We start from the raw sequence: 23,792 nt of genomic DNA, 5'->3' as shown, positions 1-23,792 counted from the left end.
AATGCATCGACAAAATCTGCAGTTTTTGTCGCGAAATAACCCATAAGAGATATATAGAACATGACATTGAAAAGAAATTTTGACCATTCATTCAGTTTCCGCGGTTTTAAATTATTTATTCAAAATCAACGCAACAAGTTGTTTGCTTTTTTATTGTTTTGATAGTAATTCTGACATTACAAGCCAAACAGGTAGACCTCTATACTTGCAATTTTTTCAAAGTTAACCTACCTTCTCTTCATTGTACCATGGTACTATGTATAATTAGGACAATAAAATATTGCTATGGAAATTTTCCATGTGGAAAATTTTTTTAAATAGAAACATCTTTTAAAATTAAATTGTGACTTAGGCTGGAAATACATAAAGAGCATATTTCGTTGGCTTAAGTCACCGGCTGGCTTCTTCGTAGATGAATAAAGGAGTTTTAGGTTGACTTAGTTCGATTTTGGGCCAAGGCTCCTTTGTTCATTTCCGAAGAAGCCAGCCGATGACTTAAGCCAGTCAAATATGCTCTTTATGTATTTCCAGCCTTAGAGTCATATATAAAGGCCTAGATATGAGAGTACATAAAAGACTTCTCTGACTTGCTTAAGTCGTCGGCTGGCTTCTTCGTAGAGGAACAATGGTGTTTTAGGTTGACTTAGTTCGATTTTGGCCCTTTGCTCCTTTGTTCTTTTCCGAAAAAGTCAGCCGATGACTAAAGTCATTTTATGTATTCTCACCTTAAATCATTCGTCAGATTTATTGTTTGCATTTTTATTGCATAATTTAATGTGCTTTAATAATTTTTAACTTAAAAAAATCCTACACTTATTTTTTTGAAAATGTTAAAACTTTTATAAAGAAATGAAATAAATTATAAGGCAATTTAAATTTGAATTTCAATAAAACAAGAATCCAATCCATATGGGGAATGGGAAAAATCCGGCTGGAATATTAATTCACGATTGTCATTCCAGTTGTAACCAACTTTTAACCGCTCTCCAAATTTGACATCAAATCCACACAACAATTGAAACTAATTTTATAATATGATATTTATTTAAAAAAAAATGAAAATACAAAAACATGGTATACCATCGATAGATATGGTGACGAAGATAAAAACGTAAAAGCAATAAACGTAAAAGAAATTATCTCAACAATTTCTTTATCGTTTTAAATACGACAACGATGAGTCTTGTAGTTGTAATATCCTTCTCCTCCTTCTCCCTGGAGTGATGGGCAAACAAACAAATAAGAATAAAAAAAATGAACGATGCCTTCAATGTAACACTGCTTCAAGCATTCTGTGGCATTTAAAGATAATATCTAGAACTGAATGTCATTAAAATTAATTAGGTATATATTTGTGGTGAAAATTCCCTTTTAAAAAAAGGCATCTCCTCCATAACGAAAATTGCGGTATAACGCTTCACGTAACAAATTAAAGTCCATCTCGTCCTCATCTGCATCGTCGTTATCCGAAAAGTACATATAATAATCATCATCATCATCGTCCAGCATACCCAAAAAGTCCATATCTTCGTTTTCGTAATCGTAATAATCATCGTAGTCGTCGTGGTCCGTCTCGTACATGATATCTTCCAAATCACTGAACTGAAAGTCGAATTTGAGTTTCAACAAATCGACCGATGATTTGAAATCTTCGTTGGCAATCGAATGAGCATCAATGCCAGAACGACAGGCGAAAATACAAAGCGGTTTTCTTTCACTGCATTGTGTTTGTTCGGCCTTCAATAGCTTTAGCAGATCATTGGCAAATGACTCTTTCAGGTGTTTACAATTGCGTATGTCCAAAGTGTGCAATTTGGGACAAGATTTAATTAGGTCCAATAGAACCCTTTCACTAAAGTTCGAACAGTTTCTAATATTTAACTCCTCCAGCTGCGAAAGCACTGCCAACTTCTCCAAACATTCATTGTTGAGCAGTTCATTGTCTTGACACGAAAGACGTTTCAGTTTCTTTAGCTCGGAGATTTTTGTTGCTTTCTCCAAATTTATCCAATTTCTGGCCTCCACAAACAAAGATTCCAATTGATGGCTCTGATGTTTGACCAGTTCTTCAAAGAAACTAGCTGGTATATCAATTTCCGAGAACAATGTCAAATGTTTCAGTTTGGGCAACGTTGCCACCAGCTGGCTTTGTTTCGAATATGAAGTATTTATTTTCAAAGTTTCCAGGTTGCTTAAATGTTTGACCAGTTCACTGAAGTCCAATGTACGCTGTAGAGGACAATCGAGCAGTTCCAGGTTATGGAGTTCAGTAAGACTTTCGCATATTTTCAATAAATGATGAGATGTCAAGCGTCTACAGCCATTTAAACTTAAACTTGATATGGTCTTCAGCTCCTTTATGTATTTCCCTGTAGAATTAAAAGCATTAGATCATTGCATTCTTTTGAAAGTTACTGCCCACCCCACCCCCACTCACCTGTTAATTCACAATTCTCATTTAACGAAAGTGATTTCAAGCCTGGCAAATTCTTTAGCACCGGTATCGAGGAATCACACAACTCAGTATCGTTGAGTTCCAATGTTTCAACATTTGTCATTTTTCTCAGCAGTTTACGCAGTATAGACGGCTTCAAATGATTGCCATCTATACATACCGTTTTCACATTCGTACAGAATAGACCCAAAAATTCCATAATGCGATTAACCTGTTTATAGGGAACCTGACCATCCAATCTCTCGATTTGTGGTCCAGCCATTTCAAGAAATTGTCGAGTTTGCCACAGCGTCAAATTATCCAAATCACATAAAGCGAAGCGCTTGTATTCGATTTTCGAATGCATCTCAAAGATGTTTCGTAGGCGACTACACGAACGGGCCAATTGTATTTTGTCCTTCATGGGTAAATGTTTAAATATCAACTCTAAACAGTCGTCGTTTAGATTAAGTATAGAAATAGACTCATCGATACTGTCCTTGGAGGAGTTTTTCGTATCCACATCTTCGCCACTGGCATCTTTGGTCGAGTGTGCCTGGGCATCGGGTTGATGCCAGCTGTCGCAGGCACGCACGCGTATTCTTTTTTTGTTAATGCAATGATTGGTGTCTTGTAAGACCCTGGAAGAAATAAATAATTGAATTAGAGCTAGGAAACAATTAAATATAATTTTTTTTTTTTTGTTAAATTGCTCTTCATGACAACGGGTAAATCCCCCAAATAATCGGAATTTATTCTTGTACAATTTCACAACATGGCGAAACTTTTAGTCTGCGTCATAAGTTTTTAAAGCTGGTAATATCCCTAATAAAAAAGTGGTTTATGCTTACTTGGCTGCAACAGTTGGATCCACGAAATTAACGAAGCCAATTTTGTGGGCCTGATGGATGTTTTTGCGTTTCCTATCATTTATCAAGCGCACGTTTTTTATTTCCCCAAATTTCTTGAAATAATCCAATATTTGGCGCTCTGTGGTCTGCAATGGGCAAACACAAACAAAGAAAAACATTAATGCCGGCTGCCACCAAATGCACCCAAAACATAACATACCTTGTGTGGAATGTTGTAGACAAAGATGTTGTACACCAATACATTGTCCTCAGTGAAAGCCTTTCCATTGACTATACTGTAGTTGGGTCTATCTGTAAAATGGGAAAATGGTTTTAAATTGGAGACTTCGCAGAACATTTGCCACATTTTTGTTTGAGTTTGCCAATTAATTCGCAAATTGCAAATTCTATTCTTCTCTTCTGCAATGCTATCTGCTGCGATGCTGCTTTCGCGGTTGCTTGTCGAGAATTGATCTATTTTCGTCATCATCATTTACCTACCCATGATTTTATTGTTCTTCCTTTCCAGCTGCTCTAAATTCTCTGTCGATTATCTTGGTGTTGGTTGTTAAAAGAACGGGATTTGATATTGTCCTTTTCCTTTGCTCAGGTAACAAAATCAACCAACAATAAAACTGAAATACACTGGCCACACATCAATTTTGTCTACAGACAAACCTTGATTTAGTTTGTCAACAATTTCTTTCTTTCCTTTGTTTAAAAGTGAAAGAAAATAGCAAATTTGTGTTGTGTCTTGTCGGAGCAGTGTTGCCACAATTGAAACTACATATTACCCATGGAGGATTGAAATATTACACATTTGGGGGAAATTACACACAAGTCTTTTTTCTCTTTTTTTTAATAAAAAATACTATTTTTTTATAAAAAAATAGTATTTTTTATAAAAATTGCTATTTAGCACAAAAATAAACTTAAATTCATTTTATATCAATTCTATACAACAAGTAATATAAAATATAACTTCAATATATACACGTTAATTTTTTTTAAAACTATGATTAATACTTCAAAGTTTTATTGAACTTTTCATGTGTCGGTCCAAGGTGCGAGTCATCAATCCTACTCTACGTAAATTAAAACACATCGAATGTTTTTGAAGACATCAGAAGAAAAAAAAACAATTCTTTTATCAGTTTTGCAATTATTTAAAGTACGACGTGGCAACACTGGGCCGGAGTCGTCGTAAGAACAAGACAACAACACAACTTATTAAATAGAACGTTATATTCAAAAACAGAATAATAACCCTAAAGCAATGCATTTGTAGGGGAACAGACAGTAGAACAAGGTAAAAGTACCTTTTATCTTGAACGTTTTTGTGACAGACACTGAAATATTTCATAGGAAAGGGGGAAAAGAGCGTTTTCATGTCATTTCAGCAAAACACTTCAAAAACTCACTGAAAAGAACCCATGAACTAGTTTCAAAAAAATTGTTCCTAGGAACTAGGAACAATTAACAAGGCTGATTGAACTTGCATGGGACAAGCGATCTCAAATATGGAGAATTGAATTTAAGAACAGTATAAAAAAGTTGTATGTGTGTTTAATTATTACTATTACAACACAAGAAAGAAATTATCGATTAGGTTAATAAATATAACTCCATTGATAAAAAGGAAAGGTTTAGGGTTTTTTCTGTCTTGGTATAGAAAACTCCAGACAGCGTTTCCTTGGGATATACCATGGTAGAAGAATACAGGTAGATGCATCAAAGCTTGGGAATATTGAAATGTCAACATTTTGACATCAACAATAGGTAGATTTTTATACGTTTTCTTATACAACACCAATTCGTATACAAACAATTTTACTAATTTAAATAACATTTCATTTAAAGTTTATTTATTTTTGAATAAATATTTTAAAAATGTTGAGATATTAATGATCCCAAGCGATGCATTCTTCTACCATGTGAGATACATTGCTCTCAGTGTTCGGATATCATTACGGCTAACAAGGAAAAACACTGTCAAAACACGCTGATAACATGGAATAACCTATGGCACAGTTACAGAAGGTAGAACAAAGCTTAGGAGGTACATTTTTTCTTTTGGTGCCCTTAAGGGCTAAGTACATAAGAAGCTTGAAGTCATGGCACGGCCTATTTTGTGACATTTCACAAAGGTATTACAGAGCCGCACTAAAATCCTGCCGTCTTTTTTCATTATAATTTGGCATTAATATGCCTAGCCATGACTTCAAGCTTTTTATGTATTTGCAGCCTTATTCTGTCAAAACATATACACATTTTGTGTATCTGAGTGCATTGTTTTGAAAAAAATATAATAATTTGAAATTATTTCAAATTCGGTTGCAAAATAAATGTATACTTTCGATGTTGATGGGCAACACAACTGAACCAACTGTTGCATATTTAAAAATCTATTTGACACAATAAGACTCCCACACAGAGTTGCATTTTTCTAGTCTCTTTGAAGTTGGGCAACCTTTCTTATAGTGCGTTTATGTTGTAAGGGACTTAGAAAACCCAGTCAGTTTAGAATGTCAATTCCATTGCCTATACCTCAAATAAATCATAAAGGTCAACCCCGGAAAAAGCTCTAACATAAACATGGCTTTATTGAGTCAAGAGATAACCCGAAAAAAGCTTTTATGTAAAAATACTATTAGCCTCCACCATTCGAAAATTAGACTTATAACCAAATCGGTTATTTCTAGCCCTTAGAATTACCGAAAATCAAAAAGCACTGTTACATGGGCGTCTATACCAAAAAGTTTACCTACATTATCTTGGAGATAAAATCTGCGAAGTTGCTGCTTTTTATAGGCTCTACACAAAGCTCCCATATATAAAACATCTATCAAACATATGTTAGAGTGCCCTACACACACGTAGCAACTGTCAATTCCATTGCGCATACGTCAAATAAAATCCATTGGATTTGAGTAAATTTTATTTGACGTATGCGCAATGGAATTGAGAGTTAACATCCACAAAAATTAGTAAGTGTAAACCTATTATAACTGGGCATTAGGTTTTTCTTGTGCACCATTTCCCACTTCTCCTGACCCAAAAATAAACTACCAAAACAAAAACATTTATATTCTATACGACTTTCGTGTTTTATTACTTGTTACAATATTTATAGTAAATTGTTTTTTGTTGTTGTTCTTTTATTTTAATTGTGAATAACTAATTCTCAATGTTTTGCGTGATCTAAAAATGTAATTTTGAATTTCGTTTTCTCCTCTTGTTCTCCCACAATCTCTACATTGTGGTGAGTGTTGAATTGATACAGATTAGCGAGAGGGAGAGAGAGTGAGAGAAAAATGATCTTAATATGCGTTAAATAAAATTGTAATAAGGAAATTACTATGATATAGATCTTAAATAAAGAAATGATTAAAACAATGTGTTAGTGTTACATTATTTAGTTTGTTTTATCTTCTTCTACTTGTTTTTTCTTTTTGTTTTGCCTCAATGAGTTCTGCAATTGAGAATTTCTCAATATTTTCCATGGAACAATTGCAATTGGCTTTAACGGAGTGTGGGACCAGGCGGGTAGAGTTGCATGCTGGTGGCAGGCAGGCAATGAACGAATGAATTTCTAACACATTTATGCCTTGGAAAAAAAAATACACTTTTTTCTCTGGGAATATTATTTGTTCTTTACAAACAGTTAAAAAACGTGAAATTAAGTTATTCGGGCTAAAAAATGGAAAATATATATACTATATAAATTAAATCTACAATGTTTGTAGAAAACTCCTCTTAGAAAAAGTTATCTATTACAATATATGTATGGGTGTGTGTGTGTTTTGTGTATATTCATTTTGTTGATAATGAACGACACCACTATTTTATGTTAATGTTTGTAATTCGTAGGTATTTGTGTGTGTGGGTGGTGGTGTTGGGAGCTCAGTTTAATGATTGAACATGACCCATTTTATTCCTCCTCCGGACAGACGTCGGTCGTCGTCGTCGTCGTAAAACAGTAATATACAGTTAAAATCTCGAATATTGTTGTTGTTGTCTACCATCCATTAGCCAGAAAATTAGTTTTCTGTGGTTTCGACTTTATCTGACTCAGTTGCAGCAGCAGTAGGGGCTGCTGCTTCGGCAGCTTGTTCAGATGAAACTTCGGACGTTTTTGCAGGGGGTTCAGAGACTTCTGGTACTGTTGCCGATGGCTGTGGCTGTGATTGTGGTGGTGGTGTTGGTTGTTTGCTTTCATTTCTCTTCTCATCGTTCGCCGCCACTGCATCTGTGGATGAAGGAGCAATCTTTTCGGCTTCCTGAGTAGTACCACCACTACTCATGGTAGCAGAACCACCATCAGCCATATCATCACTTCCTCCTTTTTTCTCAGCGGCTTCCGGCTGTGCGGAAAACACCGGCTTCGTCATTGTCGGCGATTGTGTGGGTTCCTCGTTCTTTTGTTCGGGTTGTTCACTGGCCGCCAACGGACGATTGACGTCTTCCTCATCGTCCCAGTTTTCTTCATCCGGATCTACTTTTTTGTTACCCATTTGAACTTTCATGGGTGTTTCTCGGTCCTGCGATTTGCTGCGGCGGTTATCTTTATCGTCAAATTTAGAAAATTTATTTTTAGGGCCTCCCTTAAAGGCGTTATTGCTGCGATCACGATCACCTCCTTTGTCATCATCCTTAGAATTTGAATTTCGTCGGCTGTTGTTTTCATTGGCCTTTTTGTCGTTCTTTCCTTGGAAATCATCCAATTCTTTGTCCCAATCCTCCTCAGTGTCACTGACTGGCGGTTTTGATGTTTTCCTGTCGTCCCGCGAAGCGCGCCGACTGCTTTCTTGCGAAACGCCTCTACTCTTGCTTCGGCTATCACGATCCCGTTCACGATCTCTGTCACGGCCACCATCCCTATCTCGGCCACCATCCCTATCTCGGCCACCATCCCTATCTCGGCCACCATCTCGGTCTCTATCTCTGCCACCCGGGCCGCCAGGGCCACCTCGACCGCGACCACCTCGCTCGCGGATGTCATCACGATCTCGGAAACGATTTCCACCACCTCCGCCACCACGTCTCTTGAAGCCATTGTCATCGCCTTCTTCATCACTCCAGTTGGGAGCACCGGCATCTCTACCCATGGCACCGCCGCCGCGGCCTCCACCACCTCGTCCTCCCCGACCGCCTCGTCCACCGCGGCCTCCAAAGCCTACACCCCCCATATCGCCACCACCGCCGCCGCCTCCTCCACGATCAAAGGCATTGTTCCGGTTGAAGAAACCTAAAAAAACGGAAAATGTAAATGGCATCTCTTCCAATTCTTTTGTATATTCATGTGCTTACCTGGTCCCTGTTGACGTACGCCTGGTGGTCCGCCAGGTCCACCCTGACCTTGACCTCGCATAAACATGGGTGGACCTCCGGGGCCACCATGTCCTCCTCCCCTTTGATTAAATGCATTTGGCGGCGGAATGCGCATTTGCATTAAATTGTTGGGCTGGTTGAAACGATTTTGCATATTGGGATGGAAATCTCCACCACCACCATTAAAGTTATTTCCGCCAGGGCCACGGGGGCCACCACCTCTATTATCAAAATCTATTCAAATAACAAAAAGGCAATGTGTTAAACCTGCATTCAGTATACGAAGAAAATCAAACATACCATTCATAAAATCTGGCCTATTGCGTCCGCCTCCATCTCCGCCAAAATGTTGAGGGGGGCCATTGTTGCCGCCTGCGCCGTTTTCACGCCATCTTCCGCCGTCTTTTTTACCGCCGTCATCATCACCACCGCGGCCACCTCCACCCCATCTTGAACCTCCTGGACCATTGTTTCCACCACCACCACGGTTACGGTCGCCACCACGACCATAGTTGTCACCGGCATTGGGATTCGCTCCTGAGGGATTCTCATTGCCTCCAAAAGCTGGCGGTGGTTGGTTAAAGTTCAGAGGATTACCTCCTATATGGGTGGGCGCTGCTGAATCAGTTTGTGTGGCGCCTTCCTCATCTTCCATTTCAATGTCCATTTGATCATCACTGGAAACATTGGCGGCAGCTGGCAAGGGCGCTGCGGGCGGAGCACTGCCCATTGGTGGAGGATATTGGGCCGTGTGTCGGTGCTGAGGTGCTCCCATGGGTGGCATGTGAGGTGGACCCATCGGAGGCGGCCCACCTGTGGGCGGAACTTGTCCCGGCATGCCAAAGCCAGGCATCATCATCATTGCGGCATGTGGGGGCACCATATTCGGTGGCATGTGTAGCCCTGAAATGGGCATGCCCATGTGAGGGGCGCCCATCATGCGTGGCGGAGCCATTGAAAACTGTCCAGGTACCATTGGCATCATTGGTGGCGGAGCACCTGTTGGCGGAGGGCCTGGTGGTGGTTGTGTTGTATCGATTTTAAACAGCAACGGAGGATTGCCTCCGGGCGGAGGAATATTGGGGACACCAGGCAAGTTAATACCGGCAATTCCGGCCGATTCCTTTGCCTTATCCTGTAGATTTTTCAGTGTCTGTTTTTTCTCCTTCATCCACGGTGGCATGGAGTCTTCATCGAACATACCACCCTCCTCCAGAGCATCGAAATCGGTATTCTCGTCCAATTTACTCCATGGTATATACGTAACACCCAACTCCAAGTCCCAAAAGTCTTTCCATTCCTTGCTCTTGACACCTTTGCCGGCTGCCCACGAAATGGTTATGGCTCGACCCTGTAACTTGTGATTCTTTAGGCATTGCATAGCCTTGTAAGCGTCTTGGCGTCTATTCATGACAATGAATGCACAACCACGTGGTACGATTTGATCTATGCTCACGATGTCACCATATTCGCCGAAAGTATCGGATAATTCTTCTTGGTAAACCAGTTTGGAGAGGTGACCAACCCATAGTGTTGTACTGCAAACTGAAAAAAGGGAAAAACAAAATAGAATGGCATTTTAAATATTTAGTTTTTGGAAATCTCAGTCGAAACATAACATGCAATTGGTGGGTACTCAGGAAAATGACGTGCAGTGGAAAATATCGAAAAGAGTTAAGTTGGTTGGTTCTGCTTAAGTTAACAATGTTTAAATATTGTTTATAACACCACAAGCCGAATCAGGGATCTGTAAACAATATACTTCCGGAGACGAAACGCCAGGAATCAGTCTTAGGACTAATGTGATGAAATATTTTAAGTTGTACCGTCGAATACATCAATACAATATTAAAATTGCGACAAATTCAAATATCGTAAATTTATTCACGGCACTTAAATGTTGTTCAAATGACCACTTCAGTAAAATATCGTAATCATAATATATGGAAACATAGAATATCGTAAAAATAATATCTTCATTATTCAAATTATCAAAAAATGGGAAATTTTTTAACCACGTTATGAAAACATAGAAAATGTTTTACCCACATTATCAGAACACCGTAATATGTTATTCACTAATATATGAGAGCAATATCCTCCCCTGAATCAATGTCTACTAGACTTGCCGAGGCAACTATGCCTTTCCAATTCGGGCTTGTACTACCCATTTGGTGCACAATAAAGATATATATATGAGAGCTATATCCAAATCTGAACCGATCTCGATAAAATTTGGCAAAGGTGTTTCTGAGCTGTATTTGATATTCTTCCCCGACTATTGTTGTTAAGGAGTGCATATTACGGCTGTGGAGAACAAATACAACAAATCGGATAAACAATATATATGGGAGCTATAGCTATATATGAACCGATTTTCACAAGATTTGACATACATATTTCTAGACTCTATTCGGTTGTAAGTGCCAAATTCCATACCATTAGGGCCAATATTATACGTTTGGTGCCGAATAAGGCAAATCGGACCTATTTCCAAATCTGAACCGATCTCAATAAAATTATGCAAAAGTATTTCTGAGCTGTATTTGATATATTTCCCCAAATATCGTTGTTACAGAGTGCATATTACGGCTGCGGAGGACAAAAATAACAAATCGGATGAAAAATATATATGGGATCCTTATTCGGAAATAGAGTGGACCGATATTGTCCATTTTCGCACCTGACCTAGCACTGATGCAAATATTAGGATTTGCAACGATCAAAGCAAAATCGGATTATCCTTTCTCTTTCTGTGCAGTAATTTGTTTTCTTTGAAAATGTTGAAATTTTATGGGGGAGGTGGTACCAGAAGGAGAGTACCGATATTGCCCATCTCCGAACTCGATCTAAGTTTGATAATAATATTACAATGTATCCAGTTTGAATCAAATCGGGTACTCCCCCTTCGAGAGTTATGGTGCGCAACAACCAACCAGACAGACTGTAAATTTCCTGAAACGTACTTAGTCCAAAGAGACCTCGGGTCTAAAACCATAGATTCGATGAGGCACGTTTTGGTCGCATTAAAAGATATATACCCTACCCTCTCTAGACATATGGCTAGGTGGATATAAAAATTTCCGGATTTATAAAGTATCGTCAATATCCAATATCCACATCTTTATATTTCCGTGTATAAAATATTAACGTCATTCAAATATCGTAAATATAACATTTATGTTAACTAAACAAAACAAATATTTAGTATTTACGATATCAACAAAATTGTGGACCCAATGCTTCATTTAAAACGCTCAAAGAACGTAAATGTAGTATCCACGTTGGAAATATGTCATCTGCTATATCCAATGCCGTAAATAAAAACATCCACATCGTTCAAATAACGTAAATATTAACGTTCTTGAAATATCGTAAATATAATTTGAGTCCCCTATTCTCTCGAAGATGAAAAGCTCTCTACTTTAGCGAATTCGTAGAATCGTGATTATGAGCCAATCTTCTAACTTCACAGGAAAGTCGATTTCTAGCCCTATTTTCTTAAAGACGAACTGTCGTTCTCTAGGATAGTAAATTCGCAAATGTTTACTTCGTACAATCGTACAAATTTGCACACAGCTTTTAAATACATCGGAAAATTGATTTCGAGTCCTATATTCTCATATCCTACAATGAACAATGAAATCATTGTTTCGCCTAGAAAATTCATTCGTAGAATCTTGATTTTGAGCCAATTTTCTAACTACACCGGAAAGTCGATTTCGGAGTCTTATTCTCTCTACGATAGGGGTTTCGCAAATATTTGCTTCGTAGAATCATGATTTGGGCAAAGCTTTAAATAACATGGAAAGCCGATTTTGAGTGTCCTCTTCCCCCCTACGATGAAAAGCACTCTACGATCGCGAATTTGCAAATCTTTTGTTTCGCCTAGAAAAATTATTCGTAGAATCGTAATTTTGAGCCCATCTTCTAACTACACCGGAAAGTTGATTTCGAGTCATATTCTCTTTACGACGAACTGTCGTCCTCTACGATAGTGAATTCGCAATTTTTTGCTTCGTAGAATCATGATTTGGGAAAGCTTTAAATATCACGGAAAACCGATTTTGAGTACCGTTTCTCTTTACGATGAACTGCCCTCTGCGATCGCGAATTCGTAAATCTTTGTTTCGCTGGGAATATTCAATCTACTAACTCTTTACGGTAAATTGCCCTCTACGATAATGAATTTGGAAATTTTTGCTTCGTAGAATCGTGATTTGGACAAAGCCGTTAACTACACCAGAAAATCTATTTCTAGTCCTATTCTCTTTACGATGAACTGCCCTCTACTATCGCGCATTCGCAAATCTTTGTTTCGCTTGGAAAATTCATTCGTAGAATCGTGATTTTGACCCAATCTTCTAACTATACCGGAAAGTCGATTTTAAGTCCCATTCTCTTTACAACAAACGGTCGTCCTTTACGATAGTGAATTCGCAAATTTTTGCTTCGTAGAATCGTGATTTTGACCCAATCTTCTAACTACACCGGAAAGTTGATTCCGATAGTGAAACATGATTTGGGCAAAGCTTTAAATAACACGGAAAGCCGATAGTATGAAAAGCTCTCTACGATCGCGAATTCGCAAAACATTGTTTCGCCTGCAAAATTCATTCGTAAAATCGTGATTTTGAGCCAAGCTTTTAACTACACCGGAAAGTCGATTTCGAGTCCTATTCCCCTTTATGATGACCGGCTCTTTACGATAGTAAATTCGCAAAATTCTTGTTTCGCCTATAAAATTTTTTTCGTAGCCAAGCGGGAAAGCCGATTTTGGGCCCGCCAATTCTCTCTACGCCGTGTTCTCTCTCAACAACTCGCTATGAAAATTGCTCAATAATAAGTGTGTTCGTTTAAGGATAAGAACCAAATGCCATTGTTGCATAATTAAAGAAACCACGTCGAGCGCGCGCACGCACACACGTACACACACACACGAATGAAAAAAACACTATTTAAACTGTCGTCTATAAAGCAAGCAAACAAGAACCAAGAAGAAGAAGAAGGGATTGTTGAATACACGTCATTTTCAAGATCCACCAAAACTGCAAAAAGGAAAAGAAGAAAAAAGATTAGTTGTGGGGTACAGAAACGATAGAACTGTATATATCGTTAATTGTGCTCAAGTCGGCACACAAGTAACGATTTCAAGTTCCATGTATGTGGATGATACATTTGCACTTTGCTAATCTTTTTTTTAATTTTGAAGGACTCCCCTTGTCACAATGGTAGCATTAGTACATATGTCTCAATCCGGAACTTGAGAATGTCTTTCAAAAAGTCAAAAATAGATATATTTTTGACTTTTCAAAAGCCTTTATTTAAAATTCAAACAATTTCAAAGTCAGCCCAAATTCGATCAATTGCAAAGAACAACGAGATTTAATTTTTTTCTGCGGGAGTTTAATTTTTTCCAAAAAAAAATCTCAACTCAATTTAAAACTTGGTGAGCGAATTTTCCAGTTTGCACCCGTTTTCTCCATGTCGACACGAATATGAATGCAAAAGAAAAACAACAGTTTTTCAAATGTTTAAATTTTTAAATATCGCCGTCTTTACTTCCCCATTCATTTCTCTCTTTCTCAAAACGAAAAAAAAAAAAGATTTACTTTGAAATTGTTTGAACTAGTTTTGCTTAGCCTGAAAAGCGAAATATGAAAACATTAGTAATGCCGTGAAACAAATGTGAAATTTACCACTCAAATGCTCCTTTTTGATGTCTGGAAGACCCTTCTTGCGACGTTCACGTTCGTGCTCACGATCCTTTTCCTTGTCACGATTGCTGCGCTCACGATCCCTGGATGTGCGTCGCCTATTCGAGCGTGGCGAACGACTGCGAGAACGGGAACGACTGCGTCGGCCACGACGTCCACCACGATCCCTGGAACGGCTGCGGCTACGGCTGCGACGTCTCTTGTAACGATCCCGATCTGGGGTGGGACTGCGCGAGTCATTGCCATCCAAGTTGATAACCTAAATTTAAAGAAAATGTTTAGAAAAGAAAAAAATATGACGAAAAAGAAAATAATGTAAAAAAAAACTTGGTGAAACATTTTGTAGTGAATAATGGAAGGAAAGAAAGAAAGAAATCGGGAAGGGGAGGGGAATATGGTAGAGGAAAAGTGAAGGGGAAGGGGCGGGCAGGAAATTGCTTAGATGTTCTGGTAGAGAACAAAACTACTCTTGTTGGTTTATGCTTGTCGCTTGATAGACAGACGTTCATTCGTACGTTCGTTCGTTCGTTCGGTGTTGACGTGTGTGCTGCTTGTTTCTTTCGTTTGTTACATACAACTATAAACTTGGCTTTAATAAAAATAACCCTCTATATTATTTGATTTGGGATTTCTTATTATGGCATTTGGCTTTGGCTTTTCGTGTTCTTTTTTTATATCATCCTTGTATTGGATATATTTTTGAGCAATTTTTTTTTGTTTTTCAAGTGAATTGTAGTTGATATCAATTAATATTTTTGTTTGTTTGTTTGTTGTTATTTTGAAACTTACCAGCTGCTGTCTCAATGCAAACGTTGCTATGCCTTCAGATCCCATGGAATTTCTTAATTGCCTTACCTTTGCTAGTTGTATTGTTTGTTTTTTTTTTTAATTTGAAATTCCGTCGCCATATACATATATAAATATTTAGCATAAAAAAAGTATTCAAGTTTTAATCTGCATCCTAAGCTAACATTTAAATATTGTGAATTTTGCAATGTGGTAGTTAGTGATTTACAAAATACGTTTCCATTATTTGTTTATGAATTTCCATAGATTTCATGGATTTAACAATCTTGGGATCATCTTTGATTGGACTCCTCCTCTTCGAGTTTCATGCTTCAAAAATAGTTGAAAGAATTATTTTTGCCCTTTTGTTCTATTTAATTGCTTTGTCATTTATTTGTCTGCCTCTCCTATAGTTTAAGTTTGGTTTTTACATTTTCCTTTTTTTGAATTTCACAACATTGGCGGCTATAAGTGCTGTGGTCTTCTTTTTCTTCTATTTTCAAGCTATCATTTGTATTCAAATTTCTATTCACATTTACAACTGCACGTCAGCACAGATAAACCGATATTATTACTGGATAATATTTTTTTTTTTTTTTTGAATTTCTATTCTCACGTTTTTTTTTTACAAATTCCACCAGCAATAATTTCGTTTTATCGTGTTAATGGATGAGTTTCTTTGCCTTTTTTGTAAAACAATAAATCAAGTGAACTTAAAAAACACTTTTTCCAAAAAGTTATCCATTATCTATTAGTGGTTGTTATGGTGGAATATTAGCTAATTTCTTTTTAAGTTCACTTGAGAAAATATAGAAATTAAAATAAATATTTATGTATGTAAGAGTTGAATATGGCGGGGATTTAACTTTTATAGTCACAAGTTATTTATTGTTTGAAAATATAAATCAGAAAGTTTTTAAGAAATAAATTTTCTTTCGATTTTCTCCGAGTTCCAAAGCAAAGGATTTTACAATTTTAAATATTGGGTAGGCAATTAAAATCCTATGCATTTAGGGCCTGTTTCTCTATGACGCCACGAAAGTGAATGCGAATAAAAATACTATTTCAAATAAGATTCTCAATATTTTTTTAAAACTGTCTATTTGATTAAAAAAAAAAACAAAAAACAAGTCAAAAAGTATCAGTCGACAAAAGTATACCCTCAGCCATTGTTCGAGTGTCAAATTGTTGACCATCTATAGAGTAGATGGTTCTGAAGGAATAGACCAATATTGTCCACTTCGTAATGGACTTAAATAAATATGATACAAATATTGCGGTTTGGACTATATCGAGTACTTCCTTCATTTTATATGAGATATGTGTAAATTTTGATAAATGTGGAAATATGCATTAGGTAACAGATACAGCGGACCGAAATATTCCATTTTCATACTTCATCTAATACAGATTAAAATATTGGTATGTGCAAAATTTGAAGGAAATCGAACATTTATATCCAATTTTATGTAAAATCATAAATTTCGATAAATAAAATATTCATATCAGATTTCTGATATAGCTATGTCTATATAGTTGTAAAAAATCACCGATCTTTTCGCAAGTTATGACAGATATAAATTTTTGGAAATTTTGACCCTTTTTGGGTGAGGTGTGATACATCTTCACAACAGATATTGAAAATGTATGGATATGTGAAATTTGAAGAGAGTTGTTTTTCAAAAATCTTGAACCTTTTGTGGGGGAGGTAGCAGAAGAAGTGGTCCGATTTGTAACATATCTTTATAACAAATCTTGTGTTTATTGAAATATTACATATTTTATCAAGTCTAAATGGAATCGGATGTTAATTTCGTGTTTTATGAGCTTCATGAATATTCAAAATTTTGACCCTTTGTGGGGGAGGTACTTGATGGAGTGGACTTATATTGTCCATTTTTGCATTTGACCTAGAACTGATGCAAATATTAGGATTTGCAAAGTTGAAGCAAAATCGGATGTCCTTTGTCTTACTGCGCAGTAAATTATTTTCCTTGCAAATGTTGACATTTTGTGGGGGAGGTACCAAAAGGAGTTGACCGATATTGTCCATCTCCAAACTTGATCTAAGTTTGACAATAATATTACGATGTACCAAGTTTGTATAAAATCGGATACTCCCTTCGAGAGTTATCGTGCGCACCAGTCAACCAGACCTACGGACATCGCTAGATCGACTCCAAATGTCAGGAAACGGATTTGGTCCAAAAAAAAAAAAAAAAAAAAAAAAAAAAAAAAAAAAAATCGACTAGGCACTATAGCTGAGGGTATAATAAATTTGCAAACCCCATTTGGAATTGTATATTTCTATCATTTCTTTGTGGATATAGAGAGACAAGCCGGCCATTCATTATCGGAATGTAATGTTTACGCTCCCTAATTGGCCCATATTCAACCATCATACACACATATATATTTTGCTCATTGAAAAGAAAAACAAATGTGTTGCGACATACCTCAATGCCTTCTTCAGAAACAAATTCCACTTCTTTGGACTCTTGGTTGGAAGGTCCAGCGGCGGAGCTCTGTAAATACAGATAAAATAAACAGAATAAAACAAATATTTAATATTAAAAATTATCCATTACAATATCTTTTTTTGTTGTTGAAATTACTGAATAACAGAAAAGTGAAGATCATCTTACCTTCAGAACATTTTGTAAATGTTTTTCAAATGCCTCTTCTTGCATGCGCAAATTGTGCTGCTTGTCATCTTGTTTGAATTTTGTAAAATTTTGCAAAGTTTGCAATTGTCTTAGCACATTGGGATCATTTAAAAGTTGTTTTAAATTGTTGTTCTGTAGAAAGTCAAAGAAAGACAGAGAAAAAAAGGGAAAAGGATGAGATTTTGATAATATAAAAAAAAACAATAAAATAAATAATAAAGATTTAAAAATAAAGCTTAAAATATAAATAAACGAAAATAATATAAAAAAAGTCTTAATAAAAAATATGGGTATATTCAAAAAAAAAATCGGGGCAATTCTAACATTCGAGAATAAGAAATGAATTATAAGAAATAATACTACAATAATAATTACAAAATAACTTCAAGGGGCTTTTTGAATGCGAACGAAAATAGCCATTTATTTCAAAATATTGAATTCAAGTAAAAAAAGAGTCTAACTTGGCCTATATAAGGCCCGTCGGTCAGTAAGCCCCTCTGACAACAAAGTGTTCTATGAAAAGACATATTGTGATTTGAAATATAGGCAATGAAAACAAACGTAAAATTAGTGTTTTCCTATCGCATCCATTTAAAGAAGACCTAATATCGTGTTTTTTTGAAGATTTCTGACGATCCATTAACTTCCATACATTTAATTTGCTCTTAATTTTTTATTGAAAGAGCCTTGTGACCACAAACATAATTCCAATTAAACACCAATATTTGGAAGACATCGGTACTTTCTGATAAGTAACTGACTCCTTCTCCTTGAGTATTAATGGGATTTGGACTGTAGTTGCAGCTTAAAAGATGATCCTCGTATGTATACATATGTTACATACATATCGTATGTATACATACAGGGTGAGATGAAAAAACTGCAACCAACTTCAGACTGCTGTCATTTCCAAGCCTCTCGGCCGACAGCTGTTAAAATTATTCCGGTGACAGCTCATTATATTGTTTACAAGCGTACAAAAGCATTTTCAGAATTTTCCAGTAAAGAAGTTATTCGTAATGGAATTAAAGCGTGATTTGTTTATATTTGACTGGAAAACCACAAGTGGCTATCGTTAGAGCACTCCAGCATTTATTCAGAAATGTGAATAAATCGTTTGTGTCTCGTACCACGCACGTTACCGTGATACTGGTAGCGTAGCCCGACGTCAAGGAAGTGAACGGAAGAAAACAGCAACATCAGCAGAAATGGTTCGAAAAGTAAAGAAGCGATTTGATCGAAACCAGTGGCCGAGAAATGGCTGGTTAGCTGAACATAACAATATTCCATTCGGCAAATATTGAAAAAATGAGCTCGGGGTAAAGCCATTTAAATTCCAAAAAGTTTAAAAACTAACACCCAGCAGAAAGAAAATAGACTCAAAGCTAAAGAGTTGCTTCGCTTGGCCGGAAGTGGTGAACTGCAGAATTTGGTTTTCTCCAATGAGAAAGCATTCAATGTCCAGCAGTTTGTAAACAAACAAAATGATCGTGTTTACTTGCCAAAGAGGTCAGCTGAAAGTGTGCACCTTCGCTTGGCTACCAGAACTCAAGCGCCGGACATGGTGATGGTGTGGGCCGCTATAACAGCCGATTGTCGCTCTCTGCTAATTTTAATCGAACGTGGCATCAGAATAATTCTGGGGCACGCAAACATTTTGGCCGCATACCTTAGACATTCCAACAGGACTCAACATCGCACTCAGCACGCGCCACCCAAGAATGGCTACAAAATGTGGTTCCTCGCTTCATTTCCAGCGCACAATGCCCACCAAAATCTCCAGATACCAATCCATTGGACTATTGTGTCTGGAGTATTTTGGAAAGCAAGGTTGCCACTAAAAAAAAAAAACAAAGTGTCGATTACCTCAAGCAAGCGCTTCGCCGGGAATGGGCCAAAATACCGCAGAGCAAAATTCGGCCAGCAACATTCGGTTTGCGTTTGAGTTTGTTGCAGTTTTTTATCTCACCCTGTTTACGCGACGAATATGAAAATATCCGCACTAAATCAACATGATCTGCGGAGATGAGGGAAATTTAATCCGAGGGAAATTTAATCCGTTTATGTCGTCCGCGCAAGCCATATCTATCTGCCTCAAAATGAAAAGAAGTTACACCGTACTCCGGCAGCACTTGAGGTACGGGCACAGAGAGTGTCTGTGGTCAGCTAGGCGGTTACAGTGTGGTCTGCGAATACAAGTGGTACGCAGTGGAAGAACATGAAAGTGTGCCGGAATGGTGCCCCAAGAACTGCGATAGGAGGAGGTGAAGGTCGCTTCGCTTCAGCATAACCACCTGCTTGTGTGTTATCGTGGGAGTCATATAAACCATATGGTGTATAAAACTCCCCCTACCCAAGCGTGTCAGGAAGGACATACATGATCTAGAGAGGGATGTTCAGAGCTATAAGAGAGAGAACCTATAGATCCAGAAGCCTTTAAGACAGGTTTGAGTGGCTTTCATACTGATATAGTCACCTCTTTCGTTGCCCAAAAGATCTTTGGTTAGAGCTCGCAAAGGTAGTCACATTTTTAAGGCTGGAGTCAGAACCGGATTAGCAGAATTCTAACAAAATATGTGTAGCTTTTGCAACAACACCCTACTCTCCCATCGCAGCTGAAGAGCGAAAGCTGCCCCGACAAACACGAGTAGCTTTGGCTCAGTTGAGATCCGGATGATCGCGATGTGCAGAACATCTGACCAGCTTGAGGCACAAGTCCACATGACACGCTGCACCTATTTCGCTGTCCAGCAAACCTTACAGGTTGCGTCCTTTTTGAGACTGGACTTAGAGGCAGAGATCGTTAAAATCAACTCGGACATTATAATAAAGAAACCTAAGGTATCGTGGCCAATCTAGTTGTTTATGAAAGACGAGTTCAGATTATTAAGGTTGCCTCTATCGACGCTATCTTCATATAAATAGGAACGGCACATAAGTAGGGTTCTGTGAAAATGACGACTAATTTGACTATTTTGGTATTGCTAAGATCGAGTCACATTTCTTTCAATCGGTAAAATAAAATTTTGTTCTAAATGTTTTATGCCACTAGATTTAAGACGCCACTAGATTTAAGGGTGCCTGGAAGAACCTAAGAACATCACGGAGACGTTAGGTCACATTCTTCTCATAGCAATTTAGGGCTCTTGAGGTATCATTTTTAAAGAATTATATAGAATTTTTGTAAAATTTTATTTGAAAATTTAAATGTTCAAAATAAAATTTCTTTACGTCCAAGCGACTATTGAAACCCGAAATATGTGCCTTCCTCAAGGTGTAACTTTGGACTAGATAAAAGAATATTCAAAATAATGCAAAAACCATAAAGGAGTCAGGCGCTTTAATTTTTGAGGAGAGTGAATGTTGGCATACATGAAAGCGTCCATTTCTCTCCTCCCAAAGAAGTCTAAAAAAAATATTTTAGCGTCTGACTACCAAAAACAAAAAAAAAAAACATATAAAAAACTGAAAACAAATCTACAAAATTAAAAAAAATGGCGGGAGAAAGAAGACAATTTCAATTTCTTTACATCCAAAAGACTATTGGAATTTTTGTTCGTTTCACATTCCACACTACTGGCATCATCGTCGTCAACCATATGATGACTGTCGTCATAGTCGTGGGAACTGCGTTGATATTTGTTATACGTTTCCGGATGATGGATTTTAATCGATTCCAATGTTGATTTCGAATGTTGTTCGCCACGGCTTTTCGAAGTGGAAGCTGATGCCATGCTGACAACATTGGCATTGGAACGTTTACCATGTTGTTTATGTTCCAATTGTTGGCGGTTACCGCTATTGCGGGCTCTTTCGTGAGGACTTACAGACTATGCGTATAGACAATTTTCCAGAAGTGGTAAGCAATAATAATGAAAATATATATATATGAAAATGTGATATAGTAGATAAATAGATAAACTGAAATACATGAGACGGTAGTCAGACGCTTTTGTGTTTTTGAAGGAGATTAGGAGTTATCTTCAATTTTTAACATTAAAGTCAATTTCAAATATTACACCACCTGACTACCAAAAACACAACAATCTGTCAAGAATTTCTGGAATTCTTATAAACATTTTCTTGACAGCCTGTATAATTTTGTATAAATTATAAAAAACAATAGACTCGAAACTTACCGATAAATCCGCCAGGCCACCCGATGTACTGGCCATTTTATCATCTCCCGACTGGGACGGTCCAACACCACCACTCATACTAACGTCCATCGAACCACTTGAGGTATTCATGCCATTTGCCTGTGAACCATCGGCAGCCGAAGAACTAGCCATACCACTCGATCCTGTGGCCGGTGGCATTGAGTATATAGGATGACTAGGATCAGCCAGATCAAATATTGGCTGGATAACTTCGGGAGCAAAGACATTGTTCTTTTGCCACAGATTGAGTACCCGGATAATGCGGCTCTTGTCTTCGGGAGCACAACGAAATAAATTGGCAAAAGTCTCCTTCATGTTGCGGGCAAAACGTGGTGCAAACACATCCTTCTCTGGGCCAAATTGATGACGAGACTGGCGTACAATTGAGTCAATGACATACAGGCCTGGGACCTTATATTCTGGCTTGCATTTTAAAATGAATTTCTCGACACTTTGTACAACGTGTTTGTAAAATTTTATGGCCTTCATGGCTGATCTTGTAATGGAGGCCATTTTGGCTTTTGATATGGGTGGTTTGCCCTCATAGAGGCCGGAAAGCTGAAAAGTAAAGAAAAAAAGAAACAATTAAAATTATATTTATTATTAATTCCTAGAATTTTTTGTTAGTTTAAGTCAGGCTTGTATCCGAAGTTAGCTGACAAGATTTTGAAAAAAAAAACTTATGGTTTTACTTAGACGCCACTGACCATAAAGCTATAAAATAAAGCTCTACTAGACATTATTATTTTAGGATGATTATCCTGAAGATAACCATAACTGTCCTCCATTCCCACACTTATATATTTGCCTACTTATTTTTGTTAGAAATATCAATTGTCTTTGTGAAATGACCTATTAAATTTCAGGGTTAACATGGCGCCTGTGGGTATGCAACATAAATGTCTGGTTTAGCTTGTAAGATGGGCAGGGAGAAAATAAAAACCGCTTTGCAGTGCAAAGCTAGCTATCTTTGGAACATATGAATGAACTTCACTTTTTGCACAGGACACTGGGCCACAACGAAAGTAATTAAAAACTCATGAAGATATCACAAGAAATCATCCACATAAACATGGCCTGATTAGCATTTGTATGTCGGTCTCTGTGTCAGGAGAGGATAAAATATTTTATGTAATTTCACTTTGCCACTGTCGGCACATTTGCACTACACGCCACAAAAAAAGTGTCCTTTTAAACTTACCTCATTATTAAACGCCACAACGGTTTCCATTTTGTTCGTTCTTATTTATTTTTATTGTTGAACGACACAAAAAAAAGAAACAGAACGGCAGCAAACAGCAGCCTCACCAAACGACGGCGAAGACGTTGTAGTGGTGTCTCACTACCAAAGCACTAGATTTTTTTTCTTTCTTTTCTTCACTTTCGGCTCGCTCGTTTTCACTACGGCACAATTTTTGAGTATCTCATAGTAGTTTTTTCCTTGTTATTTCTATTAAATTATATGCACTACTTGTTAACAAAATAATAATCTTTCTTATTGACACTTTTCGGATTGTAAATTCATAAATTTTTCCTGATAAGTTTTTCTACGATTCAATCGTGTGAAATTTTTCTTCTGATTCTGACGCAAAAAAAAATAAAAGGCCAAAATGGCGGCGTACAACAGGGTTGTAGCTATGGCATACAAGGTTGACGAATGCAGCTCTGTGAAATGACAAATGAGTGGTAGAATAAAGCGGTTGGGCCACATGTCAAGTTTTCTTGTTGGTGCTTTGGGAGCGTCAGACAACTGTGTGTTATTAGGCATTTACACAAGACCAAGGTAGATGTTAAACTGTCTTGTATAAGAACAATTATTTTGAACTCGAGCTGTATTTTACTACTAC

General features: G+C 37.3%; 2 protein-coding genes across 3 annotated transcripts; both read right to left on the bottom strand.

The window, feature by feature from the left end:
- Positions 1-1,022: 1,022 nt before the first annotated feature.
- Positions 1,023-4,063, bottom strand: LOC101895976 (uncharacterized). Its single transcript, XM_059128992.1, has 5 exons — positions 3,787-4,063; positions 3,506-3,597; positions 3,286-3,431; positions 2,438-3,075; positions 1,023-2,369 (listed from the first exon to the last, which is right to left on the bottom strand). Exons 1-5 carry the CDS (start codon positions 3,788-3,790, stop codon positions 1,372-1,374), a joined length of 1,878 nt encoding a protein of 625 aa, XP_058984975.1. The 5' UTR covers positions 3,791-4,063; the 3' UTR covers positions 1,023-1,371.
- Positions 4,064-6,367: 2,304 nt separating this feature from the next.
- Positions 6,368-23,552, bottom strand: LOC101887373 (SR-related and CTD-associated factor 4). Of its 2 annotated transcripts, XM_059128984.1 has the most exons (9): positions 23,147-23,552; positions 21,925-22,503; positions 21,316-21,615; positions 17,765-17,917; positions 17,576-17,644; positions 14,316-14,592; positions 8,917-10,161; positions 8,596-8,850; positions 6,368-8,533 (listed from the first exon to the last, which is right to left on the bottom strand). In XM_059128984.1, exons 1-9 carry the CDS (start codon positions 23,174-23,176, stop codon positions 7,326-7,328), a joined length of 4,116 nt encoding a protein of 1,371 aa, XP_058984967.1. In that variant the 5' UTR covers positions 23,177-23,552; the 3' UTR covers positions 6,368-7,325. The 2 variants fall into 2 exon arrangements, with proteins under 2 accessions (XP_058984967.1, XP_058984968.1); XM_059128985.1 differs by lacking the exon at positions 21,316-21,615 and having other exon boundaries at positions 23,147-23,550.
- Positions 23,553-23,792: the final 240 nt, after the last annotated feature.

Source organism: Musca domestica, unplaced genomic scaffold (genome assembly GCF_030504385.1).
Source record: "Musca domestica strain aabys unplaced genomic scaffold, Musca_domestica.polishedcontigs.V.1.1 58, whole genome shotgun sequence".
Classification (NCBI taxonomy): Eukaryota; Metazoa; Arthropoda; class Insecta; order Diptera; family Muscidae; genus Musca; species Musca domestica.
This window is presented reverse-complemented; position numbering and strand designations above follow the sequence as displayed.

What these genes read in the sequence shown, in the direction of transcription:
- LOC101895976 (XM_059128992.1), bottom strand. An exon ending in GATCCAACTGTTGCAGCCAA is followed by an intron (nt 3,076 to 3,285) that starts GTAAGCATAAAC and finishes TATTTCTTCCAG; the next exon opens with GGTCTTACAAGACACCAATC. An exon ending in TGAGAATTGTGAATTAACAG is followed by an intron (nt 2,370 to 2,437) that starts GTGAGTGGGGGT and finishes TTAATTCTACAG; the next exon opens with GGAAATACATAAAGGAGCTG.
- LOC101887373 (XM_059128984.1), bottom strand. Translation starts at nt 23,176, where the DNA reads ATGGAAACCGTTGTGGCGTTTAATAATGAG. An exon ending in GTGGCCTGGCGGATTTATCG is followed by an intron (nt 21,616 to 21,924) that starts GTAAGTTTCGAG and finishes CTATACGCATAG; the next exon opens with TCTGTAAGTCCTCACGAAAG. An exon ending in CAAAAAGGAGCATTTGAGTG is followed by an intron (nt 10,162 to 14,315) that starts GTAAATTTCACA and finishes CCCTTTTTTCAG; the next exon opens with TTTGCAGTACAACACTATGG.